The 13,174-nt window shown below is 42.4% G+C and overlaps 1 protein-coding gene across 1 annotated transcript; it reads left to right on the top strand.

Moving 5' to 3' along the window:
- The first annotated feature begins 1,859 nt into the window (after positions 1 to 1,859).
- prom2 (prominin 2) lies at positions 1,860 to 12,152 on the top strand. The gene is made up of 24 exons (XM_085800124.1): positions 1,860 to 1,984; positions 2,787 to 3,120; positions 4,713 to 4,777; positions 5,101 to 5,306; positions 5,448 to 5,568; positions 6,051 to 6,114; positions 6,223 to 6,312; positions 7,163 to 7,359; positions 7,955 to 8,029; positions 8,300 to 8,363; positions 8,481 to 8,631; positions 8,712 to 8,864; positions 8,991 to 9,114; positions 9,206 to 9,285; positions 9,399 to 9,483; positions 9,585 to 9,728; positions 9,843 to 9,911; positions 10,025 to 10,117; positions 10,225 to 10,278; positions 10,391 to 10,471; positions 11,300 to 11,368; positions 11,496 to 11,585; positions 11,715 to 11,827; positions 11,963 to 12,152. Exons 2-24 carry the CDS (start codon positions 2,871 to 2,873, stop codon positions 12,012 to 12,014), a joined length of 2,490 nt encoding a protein of 829 aa, XP_085656250.1. The 5' UTR covers positions 1,860 to 1,984; positions 2,787 to 2,870; the 3' UTR covers positions 12,015 to 12,152.
- Positions 12,153 to 13,174: the final 1,022 nt, after the last annotated feature.

Raw genomic sequence — 13,174 nt, 5'->3', positions numbered from 1 at the left:
GTCTGTACGATCTCACTTATTGCTTAACAATAGTGGCCATTTTGAGACACAGGAACAGACTGAGGAGACTGTCAGTGATTCAGGTTTATTCAGTGTACATGTGCCCTAAAAAAAATACATTTTCCAAAACAGGAATCTGATGTGCCTTCAGGTGTTTGAGCATGTGAGCTCATTCTTGACTGTGGCGAAATCACCCTAACTTCAGTTACACTCACTTGCTCACTTTGTTTTTAAAATATCACTATCTTTCACAGTCATGATGGAAAAACCCAATTTCAAAGTAAAACTACGCAGGTCACCATTACTAAAACATTAAGTAATAGATCCTGCTTTCTACAAAAGCCTGAGAAGAAGCCAGTCAGTTTAAACACAAAGACGACTGATTAAACGATGAGAAATGCCATCCAGCTGCCATGTCCTGCTCCACCTTCAAACTGCGCAAACAAATATTTATGCTTCATAAGTGACTCAGTTTTCACTTTCCTCATTTCTTTTCTGCAGTGTGTGTGTGTGTGTTTCATTCCCTTCCTGCCAACCTGGCAGCCTCTGTAAGTTCTAAATAAATAAATCCTTTATCATTTTAGTGACGTTTGACAGGCCTGTACTTCTGTTAATTGTACAGTTGCTGTTAACGCCAACTGCACCGAAGTTGGCAAGAGACCAATTCACAATATGGTGGGAAGTCAGTGAGGGATTATGTCCTTATTGCAGTTAAGGGTTTAGGAAGGAAAAACAACTGGAGGGATTTATAGAAAGAGGAAAAATATAAAGATAATACACTTATTGTCACCAGGGGGGTTTAAAGGACTTGATCTCTTAGTGCCATTGTTTCAGGAGCACACAGTCATTAGGAACGACAGCAATACAAGGCCTTGACAGTCTTCATGTGCCAAAGCTACTTGGTAAGAGCTCTCTAGGTAGCAGATTAAAGGCTCAGTCTGTAATTGATGACTCTGGTTTGAGGTGAACCAGGGATCAGTGGTCGGCAAGCGACTGTGAACCCGATAAGGAAGAGGACAGAGAAGATAAGTGCGCAACTCCCTCCACATCATGTGCTCCTGCAAAGTTTAGTGGGAGAAATCAGATTTACGACTACGGTATTAACTTAGTTTTTGTGCAAATGCATTTTCTACCCTGCAGCTGTGGAGGCCTGAGGGGAGCTCTGCAGGTTGTGGACCTGCAGGTCTCAAACAGACAACGGTCATGATGAGACAGCGATTTAACAACACTATCTTCACCTTGTTCCGGCTGGTGGATCTATTTTAATACTACAGAGCATTACTGTTTACTTCTTGTCTTGGCCTTTTCAGCTACAGAGTTGTCTCTTACAGTGATAAAACAAGTGTGAAAACAAAATCTCTCAGCTGTTCTGTAATGTCAGTTGGAGTATTTATGGGGATTTTTTGGCAACATTTTTGAATATGTTCTCAAAACTCCCTCACCCAAGTGTCTCCTTCCTTTCCTGGCTATTTTACCCTTGGGGTTGTATCCTTTACTTGTTTAGACTGAAGGTCAGATGACGACCGATGTGCTTGGAATAAATTTGATATGCCAACTTTTATCAGGGATGATAGACAAAAGTTTTATTGATGATCATTTCCTGATTCCTTCCCAAACCTTAACTGGTATTAGCATAACCGTTGTTGTTGACATAGCCTATTTTTCCCTCTTGGCACACTCCAGGAAACAAAGTGGGGAAAAAGGTAACCTTGCCAGTTATTTGTTTTCTTCCCACTACTTTCCCCTCCTTCCTTTGCTTGTTTCTCTCTTTAAGACCCTCCCTCTCTCCCTCTCTCCCTCCTCCAGCCCCTGTCCTCCCCTCCCTCTCCTCACAGAGCCAGTCTTCTCCATACAAGCGCACAGTCGGCTTCAACTTGAGCGCAGCTGCAGAGCAGATCCGGTTTCTATACTAGGGCTGGACACACACCTCTTACTAATTCACTGGAGATCAAAGCAACTGTCCTTCATTGTCCGGCTGAAGAAGGTGAGTTGAGTTGTTTCCCTCTACATTTCTATTTCCTCTTTATCTGCCTTCTTTCCACCTTCACCTCCTCTCTCACAGACTTACCTGGACTTGTGCTTTGACCAGCAGAAACTGCTCTGATGGCTTGTTTCTATTTATGTACAGTAAATATCCTCATGCTGCTGTGTGGTTAAGCTTAATAAGGGTCATGGTGTTATCTAATGATAGGTTGTTTGGGAAAAGAAAAGGGCATAAACTGGTTATTTTAAGTCTATGAGATGTGAATGTGTTCAGTTAGTGTGGGACTAAAGTTATTTACTTTAGAAACACCCATTAAAAACAGTAGTGATGCAGGTATGTGAGGTTGTCTCTTCTCTGTGTTTACACAACAGTGCAAACACCCAGAAGAGAGCGTCACAGGTTCTATTCAGCTTTGATGTGTCTTATAATGCTCTCTAAGGCTTTTTCCTGTAACTTTTAAATGTCACCACTTCCCATATTTCACGAAGAAAGTCTCTCGATATAGTTTGAAGCGGGTGTTTAAAGGGCACCGCTTATTCTCAAAAACTAAACAGGCGTTGGCTTAACATTTAGATTCCCCTTTTCGCAGAATGCCATTGTTGGTGTTGGTTCTGCTAAATTGTAGCTTTTTTTTTTTTTTTCAACATTGCCATTTTCTAAGGAACAGTGCTGTGACCTCCCCCAGTGTGACTCAATCTGTGGGTTGCTGTGGTTTTCTTCTTCAGTCTGTAATTCTCCTGCCTTGAAAGATTGTCTCATTGTCTTCCGTTTCTTTTTTTCTTCTCTTTTGTCTTGCTTCCAGATGCTTCACAACAGAGCCTGTGCCGTGAAGTGATCGTCCTATAAACCTGCTTCTTCTGGGCCCCACTTCCCTTTACCTGTAAACATGGGCTTATGTGAGAGTATGAGGGGCAGTGCTGGAGGCCTCGGGACCCTCGTGGTGGGAGTGATGATGCTGCTGGGTCTCTGCCTGGCCCAGTCTGTGCCTCCAAAGACTGTCTGTACAGCAACTGTGGCCCTGCAGAACCTCCCCCAGCCCGAGTACCAGGACATTGGAGACAACACCGGCCAGGGCTTCATGGCAGCTTTTGTACAATCCTTCCTACGTACAGTCCAGCCCAACGCATTTCCAAAAGGTCAGTGTCATCATCACAAATAAAACACCTTGAATCTCTCCTGCCATGTTCAGATACAGCGCTCGCTCTGCCCAGTCCACAACACTTTGTTCAGGCTCCAGCTCACAGAGTAACTTGGTGCAATTTAAATTACATTGAAATCTTCTGGCTTTTGAGCCCTGTGCTGGGCAACATTTCCATACAGGGGGCAAAGGTAAAGTAATCAGTCATGACTTTTACTCCTACTCTGCCCTATTAAAGCCCAGACAAAAGGATGGCAGGGTTGGTAAATCAATAAGTTAATGGAAATTCTTCTATTTCCCCTAGTCAATCTTTAACCTTTATGTCCTGCTCTGATGTTTTTAGCCCAGTGCTTCCTGTTACTCACGTGAATCACACCTGTGGGCTGTTGTCTGGCCCTTGTTATAAAGCTGTAATTGCTCCCTAAACCCTTTCTGACACAAAACATGCTCGTAAACCACAGTCCAGGTCAATGTCAGTGATAGTAGTCATCATGCTGGATATTGTGGGTTGAATGTTGTGTGATTGTTAAGTTAATGATGCCTTCCCAGATCTCCATGTTTATTGTGTCAACAGTTGTTTGAATTGATTCTGTCACCCTATGATAAGCAAAAATTGCCGCACCAATTGTGCTTATTGGTGCCATAAATGTTGATAGGCCACCAATAAATGGCAGAGCGTTTACAGGATACACGACAAATGGACCAATTACTCAACTGTTTTCAACCTGAAAGGCCAAAATGATTTTTAAATGTACTTTTTGCATTTTAGCGACTTGTTTTGTTTTTGTGAAGAATTTCTAACTGGTTAAACCGAGGCTGAACTGAGTGGATATTTCCTCTGTGTTTTTTTGTTAGTTTAAAGCTCACAGGTCCGTCCTCAATTCTGACAACTAGCCAGGATTAAATAGGAACATCCATTTTCAGACTGATGAGCATGTAAATACATATTAAAAAAGATATTGATGATGATCCTTCAATAATGAGCAAATATCAGCAAGCAATTCATAGTTTCACGTAGTGTTTTCTTAGAGATCCCACACTATAACTTAATAATAGGCCTAATAGTAAAAGCTTTTTAAAACAAATGTCACAGCATATGGGGAAATGAAAAGCGCTGAGGTGCCATGCAAATTTCCTTAATGTTTCACCTCATGCTGCCATCTGATGTGACCGGCAGCTGGTGGGAACCGCACAAATATCTCACGTGAACAGCACCTGAACTCATTTACCTGGCCCTTGTGTTTTCTAAAGAATATCTCCAACAACAGGGTTCAGTGGGACCATAGACTGCTGGCTTTGTATCTCTATGTGTTTTTGTGTGTGTGTTTAAATCTAATCTCTCCGGAGAGCCATTTGGGTCTCCTAGTAACCACAAGATGGAAGGGTCAGATTTCCATTTTTACAAAGCGAGAGATTATAATGTTTGTATGGGGAGAAGGATACATGGTCCTGTTGGCTGGGATTTTTACAAGTGGATGAGTAGGACAGAAACCAAGAGTGAAGGATAGTAATCATTTCTAAAAAATTGAAGATTTTCAAAATGCACCGTCACAATAAACCTTATTTTTTATCTCTCCTACTTCTTTCTAGAGCTGATCTTGAGAATAGTCAATAATGTGGAGCGAGTGCTGTCGGATCGAGAACTCATCAAAGACGTAAGTGAATGCACATCACTTCATACATACATACACACACATACATACATGGGAACCACGGACACACCCTCCACCAGAGGCCCTGGAGGCGGTAATGTGAGAATGTTTAATGTTAAAGCATCTTTGTGTGTGTGTAAACCCAGTCGACTGAAGTAACTGAGGCTCTTTCATTCACTCTGATTGTGGACTGTCACCAGAGTAAAGTAAAACTACTGTCTCACTGGTTTGGTGACGTGACAGAGGCCTGCCACAGTTCTTTTATGTCACAATTTGTGCCATTTTAGATGTAATACATGCCATGTGTGTGTGTTTTCTGTGTTCAGGCCCTGGTGTATGAAGTGGGTTTCCTGGTATGTGCAGCAATCGGCATCGTGTACATCATTCTCATGCCCATCGTCGGCTTCTTCTTGGCGTGCTGTCGCTGCTGTGGCAACTGCGGTGGGAAGATGTACCAGAAGCAGACGTCCTCCATTCACTGTCGCAGAAGAGCTCTCTACTGGAGTGCGTTCGTCACCACGGTCATTATCCTGTGAGTGTGTGTGTGCGTTTGTGAACAGCCCTTAATGATGTGTTATCTGAAATTAGCAGTGAAAAACAGACAGCTTGAATGTGTGCGCCTCACTCCACGGCACACATTTAATTGAACTGGTGTATGTGTGTGTGTTTACAGTGCTGGGAACATCTGCATGTTCAAAAGTAATGAAGACCTCAGAGTGAGTGTGGAAAAGGGTCCGACGCATCTTAACACAACGATAGGCAACATCAACACCTTCCTCACATCTGTGCCACAGGTAAGAGAAAACCTCCAGTCCATTGAATAACATAGAGTTGGTATGGAAATACACAGAGGTCAAAGGTCAGGGGCCTCAGCATTTATCAACTCCGGATGACTAATTAGCCTTCTTTTGATCTTCGCTCTTAAACCTTTCCAACGTATAGAAATTGTAACTAATCTTGTAAGAGTCTGTTTGGTATTAGCCACGTCATTCCTTGCAGCCCCTTCATCAATCTGCTGTGACTCGACAGCGTTTGTGTGATATACAAACAAATGCCCAGTCATGATTAGCGCAGTTCTCTGTTCTCTGAGTCAATACACTTATCTCAAGACACAACACACAAATGGAAAATGGAGAAGGAGGACAGGGGAGGGTTCTGTATGTTGTTCGTTTGTAAAAGCTGCTAAGATTAATTCATGTAATCATTCTCAGGAACTTCAACCCATATCTTATGTGCACACTTTGAAATTGTTTGTTTTTCCTCTGCCTATCTGCAGCAACTTGATTATGTGGTAAAGGAGAGTTACAATACCACACAAGAGGTCAGCAGAAACTTGGATGGTAAGAACAGGGAACTAACTATCCACCAATAGAGGAACCAGTTTCGTAACTGTTGTGTTGCGATGTCCTTATCACTTAACCACCTGTCTTTTTGTCTGTTTGAATTAGACATCGGACAGCAGCTGGGAACACAGATCCAGGAGCAGTTTCAGCCATTTTTGGTCCCTGCGCTTCACCCAGTTAGACGCCTGAACCAAGGTATGATCAGGGTGCATGCTGGGTCGTGTTTCAGCCCGAGCATGTAAATGCCTGTGTGAATATCTGACATGAGATCAGTGATCACACAGGTGAGGTCCTGTTCAAAAGTGCACCGTAAAAGTCCCACGACATTAAACGTCTTAGCCTGACACTGAAACGTTTGATGATGTTTTTTTTGTGACCATCTGTTTCTATTATTCGTTGTGTAGCAAAGACAAAAGAAGAAAAGATGCGTATAGAAACATACAAGTACAGAAATAGAAATAATTGTCCCTGCCCACAGACCATTGATTCTGCTCAAACCAAGGGGCCGGGAACCTCAACCTCTCTTTGGCACAGTTATTTACATGTCTTCCTGGAAGATAAAAGAGCCCAGTCAAATATGCCTTTATTAATTACTTACGTATCATCCCCTCCAGCTTGTTTTTATAAAAAGAATTTCCCTCCGGAGATCAATAAAGTTATTCTGATTCTGATTCTGATAATATGTGCACTCTCTGTGTCAGGGAAGTATTTTGTTCATGCACAACATGAACAAAATACACCAGTATAATAACATCCCATTTTTGCCTGCAGTGATTCCGCCTTTTCTGTGATGACAAATTAAGCTACATCCAGTACCAACATGTTGACATTTTCAATGCTTTACTAAGATATTGCAAAACAATTTTTCCCTTTAGTTCTCCCTCTCATCAAGCTCACTTTGTGTTTAGAAGCTCCATTTTCAAGCTGCTTTTTATTTCAAAGCCATGTAGCATCAAAAGAGAGATAAATGTCTTAAGATGATTATTATTATCACTGTGCATACACTGACTGGGTATTTGTGTGTTTTTCCCATTTCTACACGTAGAGACTAGAAACGCCAGTGTTCAACTTGACAGAGTGAACTCATCTTTGGTGGAGCTGCAGTCCAGCGCAGACGACCTCCAGGACAACCTCGCCGCTGTTAGAAATCGCATCAGTGGCACTTTGTCCGACCCAAACTGTCGAGAGTGTGAAGCTGCGAAGCCACAGCTGGAGGCTCTTAATGTGGACACCTCCATCAATGTAAGTAATAGTTTGTGCGTCACCCAGTGTGTGTAGTGTGGGATGTTTTCTTCCTGAATGGATAAAAATGAACAACACAGGCAAATTGCATGAGGATTGGCAAAACATCCACTCCTGTCAGATTAAAAAACAAAACAAAACAAACAGAAATCAGGTTTTAGGGAGGAACTCATCTACGTACGCACTGGATTTGACAAGACATAAGCATGAATCAACAGGAGGAGTCAGTTATGGAGTCAAACTGTCTCTGACGCAGGCTGAGATGATGATAATACTCTTCCTTTTGGGCTTTGTCTGAACAGCTGATTTATCCTCCTCCCATCTGTCCCTATTCCTCCTACACTACTCACAGCGTGACACATACAGACTTCCTCTCCTCTCCTCTCCTCTCCTCTCTCCTTTTACAAAACATTATCATCATCATCATCATCATGACATCTAGATTAGGGCATTATTTGGAATCCATGTATAATCGTGGCTTTTTGTCTCTTGGGTATCATCAATAAAAAAATAAAAAAACTCACCGTGCTTGTTTTGCTGAAGATCTGCTGCCTCCTACTGTTATTTAAAGGTATTACATGTGATTGGTTCACAGATTCCCAGCCTGAAGGAGTTTCGGTCTGCGGTGGATGAAGTCATCAAAATTAACCTTACATCGAAAATTGAGGAGGTCAGTGACTTTCCCCCTCTGAAAGCATAAAGAAAAAAATCTTTCTTTATTTAACGTATCAGAATAAGTGGATAGATTTGGGGGAGGAGTGTGTAGAATTTTTCAACCAAAGATAATGGGATTCATTGTGACCAATGGATTTTTAACAAAATAAAAGTGCACTGAATGCGTGTAAAGGGGATGAATCCCTTTTTTTGGTCAAATGTAGACATATTCACTCCATTTCATTACTATTTATGAAAAATAATACACATCTTGTTTTCAATTCAGGTGGAGAATTACGTCAACAGTATCCCCCAGAGGGTGGTTAATGACACCAGGGATGTAGTACAAAGTGAGTGGAGCACACGTGTTAGGCCTTTATATTACCTCCCATTCAAATCTTAACATCTTAAATTACATTTTTTAATGGTGAATTTTAAGATCTGTGTGTTTGTGTATTTTTTCTTAGAAAGCAAGCAGCAGCTGAGTAACATAGAAACACAGCTGTCAGAGGTTACCAGTCAGCTCCCTGCTCTGTCCAACATCACGGGGACTCTGGACACAGCGAGCGAGGAAATCAGCAAGGTCACTCCAGAGATCAAGAGAGCCGAGCATATAAGGTGAAACCCTCGAATGACTGCACATGATAAGTTGAACAATTTGAACCCACAGGTCACTCATCGTGTGTGTTTCTCTCCAGATGGGCGGTGTGTGTTGCCCTGTGCTGTGTGGTGCTCCTGGTGGTGGTGTGTAACGTCCTGGGTCTCCTCCTGGGCCCCATGGGTTTGAAACCCAAAGCAGACCCCACGCATCGTTCCTGCACGTCGGACTGTGGCGGCACCTTCCTCATGATGTAAGCACTGGATTGTTGTGATGTTGTTTTCATTTTTTAGCTCTCATCCAAACAGAAAATGTCAAAGTCTTGTACCTGTTTTGTGACCTCTGACCTCTGACCTCTGACCTGTGGATGCGACTGCAGGGGCGCAGGGTTCAGCTTCCTTTTCTCGTGGCTGTTCATGATCGCGGTGCTGCTGCTGTTCCTGCTGGGTGGGAACGTTTACACTCTGGTCTGCCGCCCCTGGAGCAATGGGAAGTTGCTGGAGGTACATACATACGCATACACCTGCACACACACACATGCACAATGACTGAGTGAAAACTTTGTGTTAATATTTTCTCCTCTTCTCTCCACAGTTCATTGAAACTCCTGGTTTAATTCCAGGGTTAGATGAGGCCGTAGGATCTACTAACATCAATTTGACTAATATCTATAGGTACGTAATGCTGGTTCACCTCTCATACATGAACAAATGTGAACGTGCATGTGGATCCAAAGCCAGTGGGGGATGTGGAATAACTTAATGTCCCTTGATGTTGATGTTTACAGAGACTGTGAGAAAAACCAGCCTCTGTGGACGACACTGCACTTAAATGAGTCCATAGATCTCGGAGAATTCCTCAATGTATCTAAGGTGAGTTTCCCTGACGTCTTTACAATAGAGGACTTTAATGTGCGTATGTATAGCGTAATATAGCAACACTAATAACGTTTGCTTTCTCTCTGGCTCCCCAGTACACAGAGGAGATTCGGCAGCAGTTTGAGAACACAGACATCACTCTGTCTTCCATCACTCTCCTCAGCCCTGAAGTTGAAGAGCAACTCCGCAGCTTCTCCTCCAAGGCTCAGAGTTTTGACTCCACTGCCGCCACGCAGCAGGTGAGCGTGACCCTTGTATTGTTTTTTTTATTTACTTTTTATTCTTTTAGTAACATACACATTATAATATACAACATAACATAATATAACATGACTCTCTCATGTCTCTTTCAGATGAACAACATTTCCAGGATAAATCTGAATACAACAGCAGATAAACTTGATGAATTAGCTGATCTTCAAGTGAGTGACAAGATATAATCATGCATTAAATGTGATTCCTTACAAGTCCTCATGTGCTCAACTACATTTATTTTTTTTGTCTATCTTCTAACCAACTGTTTTCTTGTTTCTAGAGCGCAGATAGCGTTAAAAACGATCTCCGAAAACAGGCCAGTGACCTGAGGGAGATCCAGACCAGCATAGAAATAACCATCATCCCACAAGTGGTGAGTCGTCTTCCTTATCTCGGCTGACATCTCCCCCCCTGTCATCCTTTTTTTCCATGTCGGCCATTTCTCTGAATTTTAAACACACACATGCTTTTTACCCCCAGGAAAACCTGAACTCCACTATCAAGGGTCTTCAATCCCAGACTGAAAAAATCAATGTGAGTACACCGACCAGCCCTTTGAACTGCAGAGAGTAGAGATCACAGCTCTCTCCCCTCTCCTCTTGCTACTGTGTCTCACTTTCTCTCTCTCTATCCCCCTCTCTCCCAGGGAACAGTGGGGGAGGTGCTGAGCAACGTGGGAGCAGCACAAGACTTCCTGAACACAAATACGGCACAGATCGTCAAGAACGTGAGTTGAGCCAAGAGTCACATGAGTGAGAAGAAAAAGTTGCTCCATGTGGTCTGTTAATGCCTGTGGTGGGTCAGTCATTTAGCCAGAGGGGGCGGGGGGAGGAGATGTAGCTGCTTGGAGCTGAAACAGTGTGGTTGTTGGGTTCACCATCCACAGACAGGGCATGAGTAGCATTTACTGTCCAGTAGTAAATCGTTAATTTCAATCGTCAGTCATCTTCTATTGAAAGGATTAGGTTGGTTTTGTTGTACATTTTTCATGATGAAGATCCCAAACTAACCATGTGCTGGTCCATCTTTCATTGATTCGCCCGTGCTCAGCCTCAGGCATTTTCATTTCTACTGAAGATGGGAAATCTTTAAAAACATCTCAAAAATATGTAATATTATTTAGAAAAACTTATATTTCTTAAAACAAAGGGGCACTGTTGTGAAGTGCATTTGTTGGGGACTATTTTAAGCTGCGGAGTAACACAACCCTGCATATTTACAGCACTAGGAAGACTCAAAGTAATATGCAATAGCTTTAGGTGTTTATAGACAATAAGAACAATATCAAAAATATTCCAGACTTATCCTTCAATAATCTTATTGCATTACGCAAAGAATTGAGTATGACATGCATTAAACAAAATAAACTTTCCTTTCCTTGTCAAATCATAATGCCATTGTAGTTATTTACAGATCACTTAAGAGGAATTACCCAGAATTCCACACACACTGCTGACATGTCAAGGCGCTCCACTGATTCCTCATGACTTCCCACTGTAAAGCACAGAGAAAATGTGTGGAATTTACTCTCTCTCTCTCTCTCTCTGTGCCACAGGAGAGCAGAAAGTTTTTGGACTGTCAGCTCGGTTACTTCATTTCTTACGCTGAGTGGGCCAACCTCATGGTAAAGTCTCTTCAAATCTTTGCCCAAGTCTTTGTTCAATAAAATACACACTCTCTCTCTCTCTCTGTGTGTGTGTGTGCGTACACATGAGTTCACCTTTTTCCCACTGTGTGTATTTCCCCCTCAGATCACACAGCAGCTGGGCCGCTGTCGGCCGGTGGCGGGAGCTTTGAATTCGGTGGAGACCATCGTCTGCTCACGCGTGGTGGAGTCTCTGGTGAGGACCAGATGTTGTTAGCGATACACGACTGGAGAATGAGAACATGGAAATCTTCAAACTGTTATGAATCGCTTTCCTGTTTATCAACTCTGTGCTGCTGTTTGCTCCCCCCCTCTCTCTCTGTAGAATGCTTTCTGGTTCAGTCTGGGCTGGTGCTTGATCTTCTTCATCCCCAGCATCATCTTGTCCATCAAATTAGCCAAATACTACAGGAAAATGAAGGAGTCTGATGTGTTTGTGTAAGTCACACACACACACAAATGACACAAACATGCATCTACTGGAGCTATTTACATGTTTTACAGGAATCACATGACTGATTCATTCGACTGTGCTGACCTGCATCTGACCGTTGTTAATGTCTCTGTTTCCAGCGACCACATAATTATGAACCACATCCCTCGGGCCCACATGAAAATCACCTGAGGGGGCGGCGGCATTTGTGCGACACAGCTTTAGGAGACCACAGACAGGACTGTGGCATCCCTTGACTAAATCAAAGCACATGGTGCACTCCTCCACACATGTGGCACATTGTCGCTCTGGAGAAAAATCTCAGTCTGATTCTGAACCTTACCGTCCTTTTTTTTTTTACATTCTAGTTTTCACCACACAGTGGACAAGCACAGCCACTCACAGAGCGACTACTGTGGTCACACTCACACACACAACAGATTTCACACACCACACTCTCTGAATTGACCTCAGGGGGACGCAGGGCACAAGGGAATCTTCAGGGACCGCTCATTTTTGAATGTGATTCATCGTTTTACATAAATATCTAATTTTGTACGTATTTAAAGTCAGTGAACTGAGGCTGCTGCTGGATGCACACTTTAAACTGTAAAAGAGATTTTTGTTGAGAGTTGACCACATTTATACATAAGTAGTCCTGTGCTTTCAGAGAACACGGCCGTGTGTTACCGTGCCAACAGGCATCTGTGATGTGCAACCTTGGCAACACTTCTCTCTAGATACCTTTTACACTTGCCATTATGCTGGAAATTTCATATGTGAATCATGAAATGAATACAGTTTGTGGCAGTCACTCAAACTGACAGACACCACATAATTTCTATTCAATGCTACATAATGAAACTAAAGATTTTTTTAAACCATTTTTTTTTTGATTGTGTCTTTGTAAACTCTGATTTTGACTGCTGAGATTCATGTTTTGATTGTGATGAATGTTTTTTTTCTACATTGCACTCCATACATGTAGTAGATTGTGTTTTACATCTCTGTTACACAGCACTTTATGTTGTTCATACATTTCTGTCAGCTGTTGTGAAAACTACTGAGTAAAAGATATTGCTGACCATCGGATGAGTCTGCTGTGCATTTTTCTACCTTTTAGCCGTAACATGAGAGGAATCTCAGATATCACCGTGTCTATTTTCCACACAAAGCATGAAAACTCTTTTCACAGTGCACATTTGCGGTAAAGCATAACACTACCTTCAACTTAAGATACAGTCCTGTAGTTCATGTTCAGTTGACATTGTCATTTCATATAATTATGATTCGAGTGCTCTGACGTCATGGTGGATCAGTTACTGTAGTTTCCCATGCAGCTTACTTCCACT

The sequence above is a fragment of the Trachurus japonicus genome, chromosome 15 (genome assembly GCF_045865225.1).
Source record: "Trachurus japonicus isolate A0001 chromosome 15, Traja_1.0".
Taxonomy (NCBI): domain Eukaryota; kingdom Metazoa; phylum Chordata; class Actinopteri; order Carangiformes; family Carangidae; genus Trachurus; species Trachurus japonicus.
The sequence above is the reverse complement of the archived record's forward strand: the minus strand, read 5'-3'. Positions and strand labels throughout refer to the sequence as shown.